At 58.6% G+C, this 18,549-nt stretch overlaps 1 protein-coding gene across 2 annotated transcripts in view; it reads left to right on the plus strand.

Annotated features, from left to right (window-relative positions):
- The window catches only part of HCN4 (hyperpolarization activated cyclic nucleotide gated potassium channel 4), a 130,071-nt gene that overhangs the window by 97,193 nt on the left and 14,329 nt on the right, over nucleotides 1-18,549 (plus strand). For both annotated transcript variants that reach the window (XM_042022683.1, XM_042022682.1), the window contains exons 4-5: nucleotides 7,251-7,469; nucleotides 17,884-18,030. In XM_042022683.1, the coding sequence (XP_041878617.1) occupies nucleotides 7,251-7,469; nucleotides 17,884-18,030 (366 nt within the window). The remainder of the gene's footprint in view (nucleotides 1-7,250; nucleotides 7,470-17,883; nucleotides 18,031-18,549) is intronic.

Here is an 18,549-nt window from a genome sequence, read left to right on the forward strand (position 1 = left end):
TCCTGCAGGGACAGAGTCCCGGGGTTCAGGCAGATCCTGCAGGGACACAGCCCCGGGGTTCAGGCAGATCCTGCAGGGGCACAGCCCCGGGGTTCAGGCAGATCCTACAGGGACACAGCCCCGGGGTTCGGAGCAGGAGCGGCCCCGGCAGAGCCGCAGAAGGCAGGAGCCAGGCTCCCTCTCCTGGCACCGAGCAGCAAGGAGCCGGCATGGAAAGGGCTTCCCGCGGGATCGGAGTGTCTGGGGTCCCAGAGACAGGGCTGCGGCTGCTCCACAGTTCCCGTTGCTGGTCCCTTTGCCCCATGCCCCCGGAAGGGTCGGTGTGACCACCCAGCCACCCCGGGGAGAGCCACGGTCACGGGCTGAGCAGGCAGACTGCCCAGTGCCACCCCGAGCTGTGCCTGCTGCTGCTGGGAGGGAGCTGGACACCATATGGCAAAGGCACGGCGAGTTCATGGTACCTTTCAACCATCTCGCTGAGAATGCAGGAGCTTTTATTCAAAGGGACAATGTCCAGTTGATTAAGCAGCAAAAACTGACAAAGCTTTAAAAATTGCCTCTCATTGCAGTTCTTAACCTCCAGATTCCCCCAGCCAATTTCTTCTGGAATAAAGGAAATAATCGGGCACTGGGGCAGAACAGAACAAATGTAAAATGTATCGAAGCTGTGCCAGCCTGCCGTGCCTCCCCCGTGCAGGGCTGTGGGCACAGGCTGCCCGTGCCTGCAGGAGTGAGCATCCATGGAAAGCTCATCTGTTCGCTGTTTGTTTATGCGTCTCTCCCCCTGCAATATTGGTTCGCTTCCCGCTGCTGCGAGGTGCCAGGCTGCCAGTTTGGAGCCTGGAACCCTCTGTTTATCCCCAGCACAACAGCAGCCCGTGCAGCTGCTCTGCCCTTCCCTTTCTGCTGTTTATGTGGCACGAGCAGTCAGAGATCGGGGCCCATGGCGCAGTCCAGGGCTGAGAGGACGCTCAGCTCCTCACCCCAGGGAGCTCCGAGGTGCAGGGGGACTCATCCCCATCCCGGGGGTGACTTGGCCCTTTGCAGGATGGCTCAGAGCAGCAGATTTGGAGCACAATTCCCTCACCCCAACATTTGGCTGCTGATGGCAGCAGCTCCTCCTGGCTCCTCTCCATCCATCCATCCCTCCATCCCTCCCTCCATCCCTCCGTCCACCCATCCATCCATCCCTCCATCCATCCCTCCCTCCATCCCTCCATCCACCCATCCATCCATCCCTCCATCCATCCCTCCCTCCATCCATCCCTCCCTCCCTCCATCCCTCCATCCATCCATCCATCCCTCCCTCCCTCCATCCATCCATCCGTCCCTCAGGGAAGAAGCACAAGCTGGGGTTGAAGCTGCAGTCAAGAGGAAGGCTCTGGAAAAGCGGCAGCAGATGGGGCAGAGGAAGGAAAGATTCAGCCGAGGCAAATCCCAGCAGCAAGGCTGGGGAGAGAGGAGGAGGCATTCCAGAGGCAGAGTGGCTCCGCAGGCTCCGGGAGGGCAGGGGAGGGAGCTCCTACCCAGAGCAGAGCTTTCCTCATGCTGCAGCCTTGTCTTCCCAGCCTTGAGAGCCTCTGAAGCTGGGAATTAAACTTGCCTTGGGGGAATTTTTTTTCTGCTTCTTCCCTGCATCTAAATCACCTTCTTTTTTTTTTTTTTTTTTTGTTCCACTTAAAAGAAGTGGGGAAAAAAAGTCATTATCCCTGAAAACAGAGCCTCAGGAAAATGGGATGAAGAACTGGAGAGTTCTACAGCTGCACCTGTAGTTCAGGGGGCTTCCACTCCAGGAGCTGTGCAGGAATCTGCCAGCCCCAAACCAGCCTGGGGTCAGAATACTGAGTGCAGTAGCTCTTCTGCAACCAGACAGGTTTTTTCTCCCAGTAATGTCCTTCAATCCCCTGAGAAGAGTTCCAGGTGTGTCACAGGGACCAGTGGTGGATGTGGATGGCTTTATCATCATCAACCGTTTCCATCGAATCAAGAGGGGAGTGTTGAGAGAGGCCGCAGAGTCAGGAAGCAAGAAACCGGAGCTCTGGGCTCTGCTTTGGTGGCAGGCTCCAGATGGAAGGTTCCAGAGTGGCTCTGGGTGATGGGCAGGGCTGGCAGGGGAGAGGCCAGGGTGGCCTCTGTGCCAGGGAGCCGGGAGGATGGATTTGGGGACATTCTGTACCGGCCTGGCCACAGCTCTGAGGAGATAAATAAATACCCTTGGTGCTCAGCTGCCCTGATTACACACAGCAGCCAGAAATCCGGGAAAAGGGAATCTTCTGAAGCTGCTGCAGCCAAGGGGAGCTGGAAGTGAGGTCCAGATGCTTCGCAGGCTTTGTCCATGAGTGTGCTGCTCGTCCTCTGCTCCGGGGTTTCCCACCACTTGGCACTCCCTAAAACCAGCCCTGATTTCCATGCAGCAGGGAAGGAAGGTTCATCACCTCCCATCTGCTTTCCTAAAGGTTTAATCCTCACCCAGGGGATTTGTGAAGGCTCTGGCGTTGCCAAAACCATCTCGGGGCCTCGATAAATCCCCGAGTCCGGTTCCTCTCGGTGCTTTCCCCGTGCCCCGTGCTCCATCTGCAGCAGCCGGGGAAGCAGTTGGTGTCTGGCTGACTCTCAAGCGGCAGGGCACGGTGTTTGCAGTATTAATTGCCGAGCCCCGCTCCCAGGGGCTTCAGCGTCGGCTTTCCCGCAGTGCCCCTCATGAGAGCCTGGAAGCTCTGGTGAGTCAGCTGCAGAGTGCCTGCTGCTCCCCCAGAGCCGGCCCGGCAGCTCCTCTCCCGCAGACCCCAGCTCTGCCGAGCCCTGGGAGCTGCTGGGAACACTGGCTCCTCCCCTGGGCGCTGTGCTGAGCCCACAGACCCTGCAGGGAGGGCAGAGATGCCCCAGGCCACTGCAGCCACCGTGCCCGGCAAGCCCTGGCCAGCCTCCCCTCCGCCTGAACGCGGCGAGCAGAATCCCTCCCTCGGAGCTCAGAGCTCGGAGCTCAGCCCCTCCGTGCTCACAGCGCCGTGCTGAGGGTGCCGATGGACGGGGGAAGAGGAGTGGCTGCTGTTGATGCCTTGTCCGGGTCTTAAAATCAAGAGTCAAACCTTGGTATTTATTTTAATCAAGATTTTACCTTGGTATTTATTTTAAGGATCCTTAGGTGCACCACATCGAGGTCAAATGCACCAAAATGCACCCCGCAAAATGCACACCCCAAAAGATCTGGTAGAACATTATAGGTCTTACTAATTAGCATATCTATCAATATTGATAAATATATCAAGCCCAGAACAGGCAGGTTCCGCCCGAGGTGAAGCCTGACCTGACATCTCCATCTGTTCCTCCGCTATTCCCATCCTTTAAACTGGGCCTGTTTGCCCAGCCCAGCAGATGCAGGGGTGGGCAGGGATGGTTGGAGACAGCTCCTGAGTTCTCCAGGTGTTAATGGTGTGGGTCAGGCAGTACATTGTGCCCAAGGACTGCGCCCCTACCCCAGGAACTTCCAGTACTTCTCCGATCTTTACTCCTCTCACTCCTCCTCTCCAGTGAGGATTCAACCAGCCGCACTCACGTGTACGTCAGAACCAAGACGCCCTGTCAGACACCACAGTTTGCCTTTGGGTGCTTCTGTGAGGTGCTACAGAACCCAGCAGTGCCTTTCAGGTGTCCCAGGAAGCGTCTCCAAGTACTCAAAGGTGGATCTGAGCAGGCCAGACTCTGATGCCAGAGAAGCCCTTCCAGCACTGCCAGCATGGCTGCTAAAACAAACCAGTCCGAGAAACTGCTTCAAAGTCATTCCCCTCCCCTTTGCAGACTCTCTCCGTGCCTCTGAGTAACCCCCTCCTGACTGTGGCCAGGCACAGACCTGTAGCTCCGCTTTAGCTTGCTTTGGGATTTGCCTAAGGAGAGTCATTTCCCCCCTGCAGTTTAAGGCCTCATTTCCCTCTCCTAATGGGCCATTTCAGCCGCTCCAGTGGCTGTGGAGTGGTGCAGCCCTCCTGCGTGGGGGCTGGTGTGGTGGGCTATTCCACAGGGGCTGGCTCTTATGGGAACGAGCTGTGGCAGTGTGAGGCACCCCGTGCTGATGAAGCCGAGTCCACACCGCATTTGGAACCTCTTCTAGGCCAGCCTAAAGTACTGTAGGCTTGACCCATCTGCTCACCCTGTGGAAAACAAAAAAGCCTGAAAACTAAAGATGTACCGAGAGCTGTAAGTGAAGAGCCCTCACGGAGCATCCAGTGCTCTCTGCACTCGGTATCCTAAAGGTAATTGCTCCGAAAGGCTTCCCCTTCACAGGAGTGCCTCTCTCTGAGCAGCCCTTGACGCTCTCCCAGCAGAGCTCGGTTTGTTTGGAAAGCTCCGTGTTTCCTGCAGCTCTCACCCCCCAGTCTGCCACCCTTCAGTCTGGCACCCACAGCCCATCCTCGCAGGGAGCCCTGCTGCTGCTGGGAATTGGGCTGGGCCTCGGAGCTGTGCAATTCCCAGGGAGCCAGCAGTGTTTCTGCGGGCTGCAGGGCCTCGGCGTGTCGGATGTTCGAGTTTTGGATGACTAATTCCTACAAAACACTGGCGAGCTTCCTTGTCAGCAGCACTCCTGAGCCGCAGGTTGCTGGAAGAATGGCTTTTAAACCTCGAGCCTGCCTGGCACCCAGATGTTCACAGCCACTAAAGAGCCTGGCAGCCAGTTTCCTAGCTCAGCTGTTACTGCTTTGTCTGCCCAGATTCCCTCTGGAATTTCAGCTCAGTGCTTTGTCCCTGCTCTCAGGCCTGTGGTGATGTGCTGCCCTGCTAAACTACTGCCACACTGAACTCAGAGGGCAGCAGCATTCCCGCCGCTCCCAGTGAGGAACAGGGCAGGAATTCATTCAACAAGGGATGGGGCAGGACAGCTGCAGTGCTCCTGTGCCCAGAACAGCTGGCAACGCGCTGCCCACCCTCGCAGGACGCGGCACTTAGAGCCAAGGCTGGCCACGAGTGACAGCTCCCTGCCGCTGTCTCAGGGTGAGGGCAGTGCCTGGGCTAAAGCCATGGAGGTCACAGCAGCTGCCACGCCCTGAGAGCAGGGCCCCAGACTGCCAGGACTGCAGGGCTGAGGGCAGGGGGCTCCTGCCAGCGCAGGATGCTGCCCGGGGGAGCTGTGTGAGAGCTCGGTGCCCGCACGGAGCAGAAGTGCATCTGCGAAATGCCACAAAAAACACATCCACCGCTTCTCTGGCCAGGCCTTGCGGCCACAGCACAGGCCTGGAGGCAAAGGGGCAGGAGGGGTCACCTCTTTGGCCGCACACCTCTGGCAGCTCCCGTGGCCGGACCCTCCCTGTGCCCTGGCCAGGGACACACTCCCTCCGCCCTCCTCTGTGTGTGGCTCCTTCGGCTGCTGGTGGCTCCTCCCCACGAGCCCAGGGCACAGCCAGCAGCTGTCACCAGTGGCCACTTTGTCTCCTGCCCTCTCTCTTGGCTCCAGGGGGGTTTTTCCCAGGTTCCTGCTCTGCTGGGAGATGAGCCCAGACAGGCTGGCGCCAGCAGGGCAGGAGCAGCCCCTCCTGGCTGTGACTGTGCCCCCGCTCCCGTGCCCGCTCTGCTGTCACTCGTGTGGCTTTGCCCTTCTTGTTGCAGCGGGAACCAGGCCTGTTCTTGCATAACGAAACCGAATCTGGCTGGGTAGTGCTATCAGCTGGCTTTGTCCACGTGCTTATCTCCTAAGCAAGCAGCAGCCCTCAGCAGAGCTTCCAGCCCTGTGCCGCAGCTCCCAGCCAGCTCTGTCGCTCTTCGCTCCCCGTAAGAGCAGTGAGAAGTTTCCGTGGGCACCAGTGGCACTGGGGAGCTGCTCGCAGAGAGGTCGTCAGCCTGACTGTGATGAGACACCTCCAGGATGTGCCCAGGGAGCTCCAGAGCTCCCAGCACTGCTGGCTGCTGGTGCTCTGGGTGGAGGTCACAGGACAACTCTTCGTTTATTGGCGAGCCACCAGCAGGCCTGTGCGGTGACCTTCCAAGGTGGCACGTGTGTCTGCAGAGCTCCATCCACACCCTGTGCCCTTCCCAGGAATGGGGCAGCTGAGGAGCAGCTGGTGCTGCCGTGGCTCTCACCCAGCAGAGGCATTTTCCCATCCTTGTAAGAGCTGTGAGTGATGGCAGAGCGGTCACTGGACAAGGTTCCACAGCCGGCACTTGCTGGCAGATAATCCCCACAGGATGAGCTGTTCCAGCAGCTCAGGCTGATGGGAACCATCAGGAAATGTGGGCTGTTTTTTGTCCCTGTGCCGTGATGTCCCTGCTGCCTGTGCGAGCTGCAGTGGAGAGCACACGGTGTCTCAGGACACCTCTCCTGGCAGATGTTGCTGCTCTCTAATGAGGCCATTTGTAGCTCCTTAGCTCCCTGAGAAAGCCCTGTTGGGCACTGAGAACTTCTCTTCAGACATTACCAGCTTCACTCTCTGCCCTTCTCATCTCTCAGGTAACGACCAGAGCCCCTGGCCATTTCCTAAATGGCTGGGCAGAGATTTTTCCCCACTCTCAGCTCCCGCTGCTGGCTCCTGGCTCAGGCTCTCTGTTACAAGTCTCAGTTGAAGTCCATTTCCCTGGGGAGGAAATGATTTGCTTCAGTTCCCCTCCCACACGTGGGTCACTGTGAAATCTCCCAGTGCATCATCTGGGTTTATCCCAGGTTACAACAGGGCAGCCTGGCTGCCTTCCCTGCTGGAAAAGCACATGGAATCACTAAAAACCGGGACCAAAGCGGGATGGCAGGTCACAGAACCTGGGCTCATTTTCCAAATGGAGTGAGCTGGGCTTGCGGGGCTGTGAGGGCTCTGAGGGGTTTGGGGTTTAGGGGCTCAGTGAGGGATACAGGAGTTACGGGGGCTATGGAGGCATTGAGGTGTAGGGGCTCTGTGGGCTATAGGGTCAACTGAGGGATGTGGAACTTATGGGGGCTCTGAGGGGCTTGGGGTGTAGGGGCTCAGTGAGGGATATGGGAGTTATGGAGGCTCTGAGGGGCATTGAGGTGTAGGGGCTCTGTGGCCTATGGGGTCACTGAGGCATGTGGGAGTTATGGGGGCTCTGAGGGGTTTGGGGGTTGAGACTCCATAGCCCTCCTAGCTTTCAAAGACTCCCCAGACCTCCAAGCCACCAAAGAACTAAATCCCTGGTGTAACACGTCGAGGTGCTGCCGACAGGGATTTTTGGGTGCAGCAGCAGGGTGCTTTCCTGCCCCATGCCCGTGTCCGGAGCGCCGTGTCCCGTGCTGAAGCTGTGCTGTGTCCCTGCAGAACGACTCGTGGGGGAAGCAGTACTCGTACGCCCTGTTCAAGGCCATGAGCCACATGCTGTGCATCGGCTACGGGCAGCAGGCGCCGGTGGGGATGTCGGACGTGTGGCTCACCATGCTCAGCATGATCGTGGGGGCCACCTGCTACGCCATGTTCATCGGCCACGCCACCGCCCTCATCCAGTCCCTGGACTCCTCACGCCGCCAGTACCAGGAGAAGGTAAGGGCAGCCCTGCTGGGGCCGTGGTGGTCTCTGTGCTGTTCAGAGGGAGCTCGGGGTGGTCTCTGTGCTGTTCAGAAGGAGGCCGGGGTGGTCTCTGTGCTGTTCAGAGGGAGCCCGGGGTGGTCTCTGTGCTGGCCGGAGGGAGCCCGGGGTGGTCCCCGTGCTGTTCAGAGGGAGCCCGGGGTGGTCCCCATGCTGTTCAGAGGGAGCCCGGGGTGGTCTCTGTGCTGGCCGGAGGGAGCCCGGGGTGGTCTCTGTGCTGTTCAGAGGGAGCTCGGGGTGGTCCCTGTGCTGTTCAGAGGGAGCCCGGGGTGGTCTCTGTGCTGTTCAGAGGGAGCTCGGGGTGGTCTCTGTGCTGTTCAGAGGGAGCCCGGGGTGGTCTCTGTGCTGGCCGGAGGGAGCCCGGGGTGGTCCCCGTGCTGTTCAGAGGGAGCCCGGGGTGGTCCCCATGCTGTTCAGAGGGAGCTCGGGGTGGTCTCTGTGCTGTTCAGAGGGAGCCCGGGGTGGTTTCCGTGCTGTCCAGAGGAAACCAGCGCTGTCAGTGAGAGAGGCCGAGGGTGCAGTTCCTTGGCCATTCATCCCCATCCCTCCACTCCAACACCCTCAGGAAGAAACAGCAGCAGGATCAGTTAACCACAGCAGGGCGAGGAGGTGACTGTTGCTGTCTCTGCCTGACTTTGTACGCCAGCGTTATCAATGTCACCGGTACCTAACATTGGAAGTCACTTTTTCCTTTCCCACACCTTGTTTCAAACCCCCAGGGAACGTTCCAGAATGCGCAGCTTCTGTTTAGCAAGTGCTGTCTTTGAAAGTATCCAGATTATTCACTCCTGAGCGAGCTGCAGGACAACCCCCAAAGCCCAGATGAAGGCTCGGGAGCTCGGAGCAGGTTCCCCGGGTGGCTGTGGAATTAATGGCACCGTTGTTGGATTGCAGATTGGAGGCATGGCCAGAAATGTCACAGCCAGTCAGGTTGCCACTGCCACAGTCACTGAATTTGTGAGCTGGGCAGGGCATCCAAAAACAGCAGCTGCCCTCAGCTGGTGGGGCTGAGGAGGTTTTATGGCCGGGGTCTTGTGGATACATTTGATCTGGAGATTAAGAAGAGGAATTGTTCCTATTCTGACCCTGCTAGGTGCAGTTTAGGTGAGAGGGGAGCTGTGATTCAGGTGGGGAAACTGTGACCAGCAGGCACTGCTCAGGTGAATTTTAGGTTCGGGGAGGAGGTAGGATGACCTTGGAGCAGGTTCGAGACATGGGGATTGCAATGGGAAGAGAGCTGGGCAGAGAGGGAGAGCAAAGAAGGCCAGAGGCTGACTCATGCTTGGAGCACAGGGAAGATCCCAAACCACAGCTAGAGGTAGAGGAGGGGGAACGCCCAGAAGAAGAGCGTGGAGGCCTGGGATGCATCCCGGAGCATCCAGAGCTTCAGCTGCGTGCTGCAGCTCAGCCGGGCTGCTCCCGACGGAGAGCAGGGCACGCCGGAGAGAAGGACACTGCAGCACAGGGAATGCAGGCTGATCAAATCTCGGCATGCAGAGTGCTTATTCAAATGTGTTTGAAGTAGCACAGAAGTCAAGGACTGATCTGCAAACCCAGCCACCTGGCCAGCCTGGCGCAGCCAAGGCTGCACCTGCAGCACTGGGCACTCCGCGCTGCAGACAAGGGCACAGCGTGACCCTGCGGTTGGATTCCAGTCAGTGCTCGGGGAAATCAGTCCCCAGGAAGCCAGCAGGGGCTGTGGAGGGGGTGGCAGGGACAGTGGGAAGTGTTAAAGCCCGCTTAGAAAGCGGGGATGTGAGTGAGAGGGTTGGCAGAGCCAGGAGAAGAGCTCTGACAAAGGCGGTGGGGAGAGGACTGCACAAAGGGCGCACTCCTGTGGCAGGTTCATTTCCCGAGTTATCCTCCCACGATCAAAGCCTCAGGGGCTCGGCGCGTTCATTTTCCTCTTGCAAATGGGACAAGCGATGGCCTAAAAACAAACATGTATTGACTTCCCGCATTCCTTAGCACTCGGACAGCCACGATTCAAATGAGGCTGCTGCGTGATTTGCAGCTCTGCAACTCAATTTAGTGCGGCCCTCCTGGGACAAAGCGGCTGGTGAAGCAGATTAGAGAGAGAATCTCTACAAGTTCGGAGGTCGATTGGTAGAAGCCAGCAGCGACTGAGAGACCTCTGCTGAGCACCCTGTGGGCTCTGCCTGTCCTCAGCACAGCTCAGCCTGCGGGGCTTCGGGAGCTGTGCTGGGAGCGGCCAAGGAAAGGGACACGGTGGGCAGGGAGAGGAACAGCACAAACCCAAACGGGAGAGGAGGTTACAGCTGGAACTGCCCTGGGACGCTCTGCTGCGGGGCATCCTCACGACAAGATTCAGGGGTGAGTTTCTGGGGAGGTTTCAGGTTGTCCAGACCTCTGCCAATGCACTGGTTGTTCCCTTGGACAAGCAGGGCTTTGGAAAAGAGGAATGAAAGCCAAGCTGTGCTGGCTGTCGGCTTCAGGAGCAGGCTTGTCCCACTCTGCCTCAGATCCTCTGAACACTGGGACAGCGATCCCTGTCCTGTCGAAATCTCCTCCCAGAGCTTCTCACCATGCTGTGCTGGTTCTGCAGGGCAGGGAGGCTGGGTGGGATCCGTGGGCTGGCAGGAACCACGGAGAATTCAGCGGGAATTCCTGCTCCAAGCCAGGGAGCTGCTGAGGTTCCTGGGTACCAGGGGACAGTCCCCCGTGGCACAGAGCATGCCCGGCACGTGGAGGGGGCACAGCCATGGGGCAGGGCCAGCCCTGGCCTCCCTGAAAATGGGAACAGCTCTTTGGACGTGGCTCTCTGAAGGGACTGTTTGCCCTCCACTGCCAGAGGCAAATCGAGAAGGGCCCGTCGGAGCTTCCCGTGGTCACGGAGGCAGTGGCAGGATCAGGGGCTGATCTTCTCTCCTAACCTCAGTCTGGAGTCTAACTCCACGGCATCCTTGCACCCGGGGCTGGTGCCTATTTCCTGCGTGTGAGACAGCACCACTAGAGCTCCATCCTGAGGGATTCTGACAGAAACGTTTCCCACAGTGGTGCTGGGCAGCGTGGTGGTGTGAGTGAGCCAATGTGACAGCTCTGACCTAGAACATGCCTGTTCTCACCCGGAGCTCCCTGCCACTGTGCTCGGCTGGGCACGCTCTTCTGGCTTCCCACACCCTCACTGAGCTCATTTCCTCTCCCACATTACTTTTCTGCAACACTGTGGGTTGAAAGAGCTTATCTTGGAGTGCCAGAGCTCTGGTGCAGGTGCTGGGGAGGGGCTCAAGGACAGGAGCAGGGGTACAAGACCCTCTGTTTATAGATCAGCTGGAGCCTTTACTTCATCCCTGAATGCAGAATTACCCCCAGCCTGTGTGACCGTGGCTCACATGAGAGGAAGAGTGTTCTTTGCCCAGGAGAGGGATAAGCTAGCCAGATAGGCCAGTGATTCTCGTGCTTTTTGCAGATCCTCCTATTAATTTCTTTCCCTAATCCTGCAGCTGAGCTGGATTCGTATTTCTGTCAAGTCACCACGCACAGCCTCTCATCCTCCCCAGCGCTCTGTCACCTTGAGGGCTCGGGAGGGTGACTGTGCTGCTCGCTGCCATCCTCGAAACAGGGCAGGGACGCCCTGGGCTCACTCTCCCATCCCAGCAGGCACAGGGAGGCTCAGCCCCGGGTACAGCAGGGGAGGGACTGGTGAGAGGCAGGGGTTGCTGCTGTCAGCACTGCAGAGCCCAGCAGAGCCCTAATCTCTCCTCCCAGAGCCTCCTCTCCTCTCAGGATCTGTGCTGCGCTGGCGCTCTCTGCTCTCCGCACTCCTTCCTCGCTCCTCCTCCTCCCTGAGCAGTCCATCCAGTGCCTCTTGTTCCGAAAATACCTCTCGGCTCTGGGTAGAGACTCACGGTTTCCCGTGTCACCGTTCTGAAGCAGCACGTGCTGCGGCTCGCTTGCAGGGGGACGGGCAGGTAACGCTGCCGAGACAATGGCTCCAGAAGCCCCGCAGAGCACTGGCATCGCCCCTCAGCTCCTCACACACCTCACAGCCCTCCTGCCCACAGTTCCTCCTGTGCTCTGCCTATCCAAGCACTTCGCTGCCCTGCTCTAACATTTCAGCCCTTCCATCAGCAGCCTGAATGCAGCAGAGGGAAACTGGGGGAAGTTTAGTCGTGGGAAAGGCCAAAGTAAAACCGCTGGAATGTTCTGTCCCTGTTGGGGATGTTGGAGCAGCACTGGTTGGAGGGGAATCCAGACAGTGCCCTCGGCCGGCCCACTGCTCTGAGAGCTGGGAGCCTGTCCTGGGGCTCAGGCTGCCCTCGCTCCTTCTGGGAGAGCAGCAGCAGAGCTGTATTAGCAGCACGTTTAAGGGGTGGTTTGGGCTTTTTTATGGTCCATGATGAAACCGGGCAACTCACAGCTCCAGGGTGCTGCAGAGCTCCAGAGTCTCGTTAACCTCGGAATATTTGGACAGATTGACTCGAGGAAACCTTCCAGGTGTTGCTGAGTGCCCAGATGCAGATCCAGCCCCCGGCAGTGGGAATCCCAGATCTGCTTTGTCAGTGGGCAGGAGCTGGAGTCCTCCTCCCTGAGGCACCTGGAGCAGAGCCAGCACGGGGGAGAGGAGCCCTCACTGCCCTCGGTGGGTTGGGGGCTGCTCTGAGCTGCCTCCCCATGAGCTCGTGCAGGGAACAGGGGGCACAGATCCTGCCTGGGCTCCTGGATAGCCACACCAGCCTGGCAGCGTGCCCTGCTGATGAGCACCCCCTGCCAGCAGAGCTCATGAGCCCTGTGCTGGAGCTGGGGCGATCGCTGGGGCTCCGGAGCTGGCTGAGCCTGGGGGACACAGACACTGCGGTGACTCCGGCAGCCTGGGCGGGCACACACTGCCAGGATTCCACTGCTGCCAGGGGGGAAACATCACATCCTTTACCACTCTGGGCAGGACTGGAAAGGGCATTCCCAAGAGGACTGGTCACCAATAAGTTCTTAGGGATCATTCCCACTTTCCTGGAGCTCCCAGGCGTTCTGGAGGAGTCTCCTCCTGAGCCAGCACCCGCTGTGGAGGTCAGGGGAGCTGCAGAGCTCCCTCACTCCTTGGGTAATGTGTGTGAAGGAGAGGGCAGGGAGTGCAGCACGCCAGAAATTAAAGGTGTTTGCAGCACTTAATCAAATGCAGAATGCAATCAAATTTCCTAATTGGAAAAAGTTTGGAGAGCCCGGCTTTATCCTGTCGTGCCTGCACTGGGTTTTTGTTCCCTCTGTGGAGAGATGGCCTGAGCAGTGCTGTGTCCCACCTCCCTGGCAGTCCAGCAGCCCGGGCTGATAACAAGGCTGATAAGTGATGTCCTTCAGTGACGGTGTCAGGGCCTCTGCTGTGCCCTGGCCTGGGGTGCCAGCACTGCCCCGGGGCAGTTCCCTGCAGGTAATGGGGTGTTATAAATAATGAGCTGTTCAGCCAGAAACTCAGAAATCGTGTCAGCTGTTTCAGGGTTATTTAATCCTTTCCCTGAAAGAACCCTGGGTTGTTATAAAACAGAAATGTTTGCTCAATGAAAACCTCATGGCTTCTTTTCAGAATGCCTTGGGGTGCCAACTGCCTTACCCACACTGGGGTCGAGTAGCTCCTGCTTGTGCAGGAGAATATTTCGTGGGTGGCCTTAAACGTGGTTTAGAAGGCCTGTTCTGAAGCTGTAAAACATGTCAGAAACAGGGGAGTTACAGCCCAGGTTCTGACTCCTCCATCCTGGGCCTGGAAGGCACACGGGTCGTTCTGCCCCGCGACCGCCGCGGTGACGCCTGCTCCGAGCCAGGGCTGCCTGCCTTGCCATGGCAAGGGAATGTCCCCGCCTCGGCAGCTCTTCCCATCCCACCGAGGGGCTGCAGACTTTGTTGTCAGTCTGGGAACCTGCTTTGGCACTCGAGCTGTTAGTAAATAAATAATAAATGGATGAAGAGCTGATGCTGCAGCGCGCGGAGCCTCCCGCAGAGCCGCCTGTCCCGCTGCTCCCAGCAGTGCCGATCCCTCGCTGCACCCTCGCTGCTCCCCCATCCCCATTCCAACCCTTGGGGGCACATTTCACCTCGTCTCCCTCCTTCTGCTCCTCTGGGCAGAGCACTGCTGGTCCCTTTTCCCTGTCCCACTCCGGATGTGTGGCTCCAGTGACCTGACATCTCCACAGTGTCCTGTGGTGTTTCTGAAGGCGGATTGACCGTGGCCAGAAGTGCCCTGTGCTGGCCTGGTACCTTATGGCAGGATGTGGCCTGTCCAGCCCAGCCAGGCATTGCCTTCAGGGGCCATTCCCAGGGGAAACAGGCTCTTCCCATAGCCACGACGTGCAGGTTTGTCCGTATTGCATTCCCGTGGGATGTACAGGATTAGAGCTTCGGGCTCGGCACCCACAACATTTCCTGCAGAGGGATTTGTCCCACAGCTTCTGGATCTGCTTTCCTCAGAACCCCGAGCAGCAGAGATGGCTGGAGGCAAACAGGGGCTTCATCAGGCTCATTATTCATCCTGCTCAGTCCGGTGGGATTGTCCGAGGCACAATCCCTGCCTGAACAGGAGCTGATGCTCAGCAGGGGGAGGCAACTCACGGCCATCCCCAGGGCAAGGAATGTTGGAGAAAAGTGGGAGAAAAGCTCCAGGAAGTCTCTGTGCCACAGCAAGAGATCAGGATCCTGACAATTACCAAAGGTACTGTGAAGTGAGGGGAAAAGTGTCCCAGCTTTTCCAGGAAGGGACACTTAAAACTCATTTTCTGGTGGCAAAACGATCGAGGGCCGTGGTACAGGAATTAATTAATCCAGCCTTTGGAAAGGGTCACAACCAGGACATCACATCAGGCCTTTCCAGAATGGAGGTAGCTCCCAGACTGTGTCCCAGAACTCCTCTGTTCTTCCCTGAAACCCCTCAGCAGTCCTGCAGCTCCACGAGAATGAGCATGTGGAGTCACATGCAGATCGTAGACTAGATCCTGAGGGTGGCAATATGAATGGCTGAAGAGAGCCAGAACGCCAGAACTCAGCGTTTCTGTGGGTCTGACGATTCCTGAGTGCTGGGGAGCTGCACTGTTTGGCTCCTGACCAGAGATCAGGGGAAATAGAACAGAGATTCCCCTGTGTCCTGTCAGGACCCTCCACGCGGTGAATCCCACGAGCTGATGGTTCCCTGCAGAGCACTGATGCACCTGGGAGAGCCCCAGCACCGGGCAGGGTGGCTCTTAACCCAGCTCCAGGGATATCCTGCTGCCAGAGCACCAGAGTCCTTCCCTGAGCTGGGAATGCTCTGCTGCAGCCTCCTTCTCCTTCCACAAGCGCATCTCTGGTGACTTCCCTGGGGTCCAGACACGGAGATGTTTGTGATTGGAATTATACCCCGTGCCACAGTGATCTCAGCCTCATCCTGGAAGGATCCGAGCAGAGCCAGGATCACGGAATGTGCTGGCTTGGAAGGGACCCTCAGGGATCATGGAGCCCTGCACGGGACACCCCAACAATCCCCCCTGTGCCTGGTGGTTTCCACGTTCAGAACTGGGGCAAGGAACAGCTGAGCCTCTTCAGTGATTGATCCCTGCCAGAGAGAGGAGGATTCCTGACGGGTGTGAGGGCGTGGAAGGAGTTAAACATATTTAGTTGGCTTTGGGCTGTGAGTGATCAGAGCTTTGGAAGGAGGGGAGGGAGGTGGTGAGACAGGAGGGAAAGTGGCCAGCTATAGAAGCAAAAATACTCAGCTGAACGGTTTCCTTTTGATATATTAATACCTCCTTCAAGGGCTATTTGAGGAAAAACAGACTTAAGAAAATGAGCTGGGATTTAAATGGGCTCGATTGTCTTCAGAGAGATTTAAATAATTCCTAAACGAGTGGTTTTGGTTGAACCCAGAGAGGCCACTAAGCTCTGAGCACAGGTCAGGCTGGGGACAGGGAGACAAGTGGGAGGCTGAGCAGGCGAGGAGGAGGAGGAGGGAGGAGGGGAAGCGGCTGTCAGGGAGGCCTGGCCACGGCTGAAAGGCAGCAAAGGGACAGCAAGTGGCTTTAGAGAGGGCCAGCTGAGCGTGGCATCATCCGCCTGACCCTGCAGGAGTGGGGCCTGCAGCAGCTCCAAGGGAAGGGGGAACACCCCAGTGAATCTTCAGTCCCTCAAACATGGCAAGAAGGGGTCGATGCTTTCATTTCTGACCCCATCTCTGCACAAGGGAGAGCCGAGGGCCCCAAAACCCTCGTGGGTGAGAGGAGGGAACACCAGCAGAGACAGGAGAGACAAGATCTCCCTCTCCTTAACCATGACAGAGAGTGATGGTTCCTTATTTCACAGATTGCTTTTATAACCCTGATTTTCATTCGTGGTCAGAAGCAACACTGTTATTTGGGGGGAGGTAAATTTGTCCTGCTTTCCCTGGGAGCCTTATCTGGGGACGGCGGGGCAGGGGACTCTGCAGAGCAGTAATTTATTGCTCTTTGTTGCAAAGCCATAAATCCACGTTTGTGGTGAATAAGCAGAGTCCCAGTCACCCGATCCAGCCCGTGCTGGGGGATTCTTGGAGTGTGGGGATGTTTTTGCCAGGGAGCAAAGGGCAGTGGAAGACGGACAGCCAGTGCCAGCGGAGGAGGGGAGAGGGGCAGGGGCTGCAGCAGGGGAGGAGAGGCACCTGGTGACACTGGTCAGTGTCCAGCTCAGCCACTGCACTACAGCCGAGAGTGTCGGAGGATATTTTTGGCAAATCATTTATTGAACAAAAATGCAGCATTAAAAGCAGGCAGAACTCTCTGTGGATTTTAGATGAAATTACTAAACCTGAGTCAGCAGAAGCTCATGCCTGATGATTTCCCTTTCTGTGATGAGAGTCCCGCACGTCCTGTGCCCGGTTTGCCAGCTCCCATGGGTGTCTCGGGCTGCAGAGCCTCTCAGCAGCAGGAGACATCTGTGGGGAGATGAGCTGCAAACCTTGTAACGTGCTGCTCGGAAGACCACAAGCTCCAAAATGCTCTGTGGGTGAGTTGCCCACCAGGGAGCTGCTGTTTCCCATCCCTTTCCTCCCTGGCTTCCCCCGGGCACCCAGCACGTCATGTCCTGCCACAGCCAGTCCCTGCACAGCCTGAGCCACGCAGGTGACCAAGGGCAGGGGTCAGTGCCAGGGGGGCCTGGTGGCTCCCTTGCCTTTGGTCAGGCTGGAGGGATCAGGAATATTTCCAGGCAGCTCCTGTGCTTTGGGAATGCCAGGAAGCCCCGAGTGTCCCCTCTGCCCCGCTGGCCCCTTGGAGCGATGCCCTCTCCTGCGTGGTGCCCATGGGGGTGGCAGCGCCAGCACAGGCTGTCCCCGGAGCAGCACCCGGGGCTGTGACGGGCACGACCTCACTGATCAGCCTCTCCAGCTCCGGCTGCACCAAAGGGACCTTCAGGGACCTGCTGATCAGGGAGAAGAGGGGAAGGAGGGCTGGCAAAGGAGCAGCGCAGTCCTAGGGTCGGCATTTAGTGCAGGACACGCTCAGGCTCGTGTCCTGGATTGCCACCGGTGAAGGGAGCGTGGCCATTCCCTGCACACACCTTGTCCTGCAGCACCTGGAGGGCAGCAGGACGCTGGCACAGCCCTGGCCCCTGGGGAGGTGTCCTTTATTCACACGAAGCACCACTCACCCCAAAGCTGCTCTGCCGGCAGTCAGAGCGTGCCCTTGTATCCCCTCACACCGACACCGCGGAGAATTTTCATCAGGTGAGAATACGCATGGGTTAGGGTGAGTGCACGGGCACAGGAACCAAGGGCAGCGAAGAAGGTCATGGGAAAGCAAAGGTGCCATCGTGGCAGGGCAGGTGGGAGCACAGAGGAGAGAAGCAGCAGGCTGGGTCCTGCAGCTTCCGCCAAATAACTGGGATTTGATCCCGGCTGTGCCCTGGCTTTGGCTGTGAGCGCACACCCAGGGCAGATTCTGTGCTTCCCCTGGCACGGGCCCTGAGGGGCTGCGCTTCTGTGACAGCTCTGGAGCGCAGCTGGCCGCTGTCCTGCCATGTGCCATGGAAAAACCTTCCCTGGGGGCTCTGGCACTCTGCCGCTCCCACCCTGCACAGGGCCGGTTTGCTGGGAGGAGATGCCCGGCCGGGCGCTCCTCTCGCAGCCCTGCTCGCAGCTGCGGCTGTGCGTGGAGGGGAGCAGGGGCCGCTCCGCACCCGGGCAGCGAGCAGGTGTCCCGCCGGGTACCGGGCTGAGGATGGCTTTAAAGGTCAAAACACGGGGCAGCCATGTGGGGAGTGCAAAACGGAGCCCGCACGCTCCCCGCGGAGGAGACAGCCGCTGCCTCCTGCTCCCCGTGTCCCTGCTGGAGGTGAAGGAGCAGGTCCAGCACACGCTGCCCGTGAGCAGCGCCCAGCGCGGCCCGTGCTGGTAACCCCTGCCCCCCGTGTCTCCCCACAGTACAAGCAGGTGGAGCAGTACATGTCCTTCCACAAGCTGCCCGCCGACATGCGGCAGCGCATCCACGACTACTACGAGCACCGCTACCAGGGCAAGATGTTTGATGAGGAGAGCATCCTGGGGGAGCTGAGCGAGCCCCTGCGCGAGGTAAGGGGGCAGGGAACCGGCAGGGCGCGTTGCCAGCGCCTCTGGCAGCTGTGGAGCTCCTGGGCCGGTGGCTCAGCAAGCTCTCACCTCATGTATTTGGCTGAAACTCGGCACGGAGTGCCGGCCTCATCCGTGCCCATTCCATCAGCCGCGAGAGGGGGAGTCAGAGGAAGGAGGAGCCTTCGGAGAAGCCCCCTTTCCTCCCCAGCTGAAGCCTGGCCGTGCAGGTTGTCCCGGGCGTGTCACCAGTGCGTCACCCATGGGCTCCAGACGGACCCTGCCTTCTGTCTTCCCCCACAGCAATGTCCCTCCGCGGCAGAGAGAAGAGCTGAGCGAGTGCCAGCCAGAATTTAAAACGAGTTTTGCCAGAGTCTCAAAGGGCACCCCTCTGAAACCCCCGTGGGGGGAGACAGATGCTTCCCCAGCTCTCCCCGCTCCGGTTGTCCCTGTTCCCATGGCGTGCTGTGCTGTGTTTGGGGGGTTGGCTCAGCACCACGGCCCGAGTGGGAGCTGCCGGGG

The sequence above is a fragment of the Corvus kubaryi genome, unplaced genomic scaffold (assembly GCF_017639235.1).
Source record: "Corvus kubaryi isolate FWS band 111438036 unplaced genomic scaffold, C.kubaryi_AGA036_p1.0 37220, whole genome shotgun sequence".
NCBI classification, from domain to species: domain Eukaryota; kingdom Metazoa; phylum Chordata; class Aves; order Passeriformes; family Corvidae; genus Corvus; species Corvus kubaryi.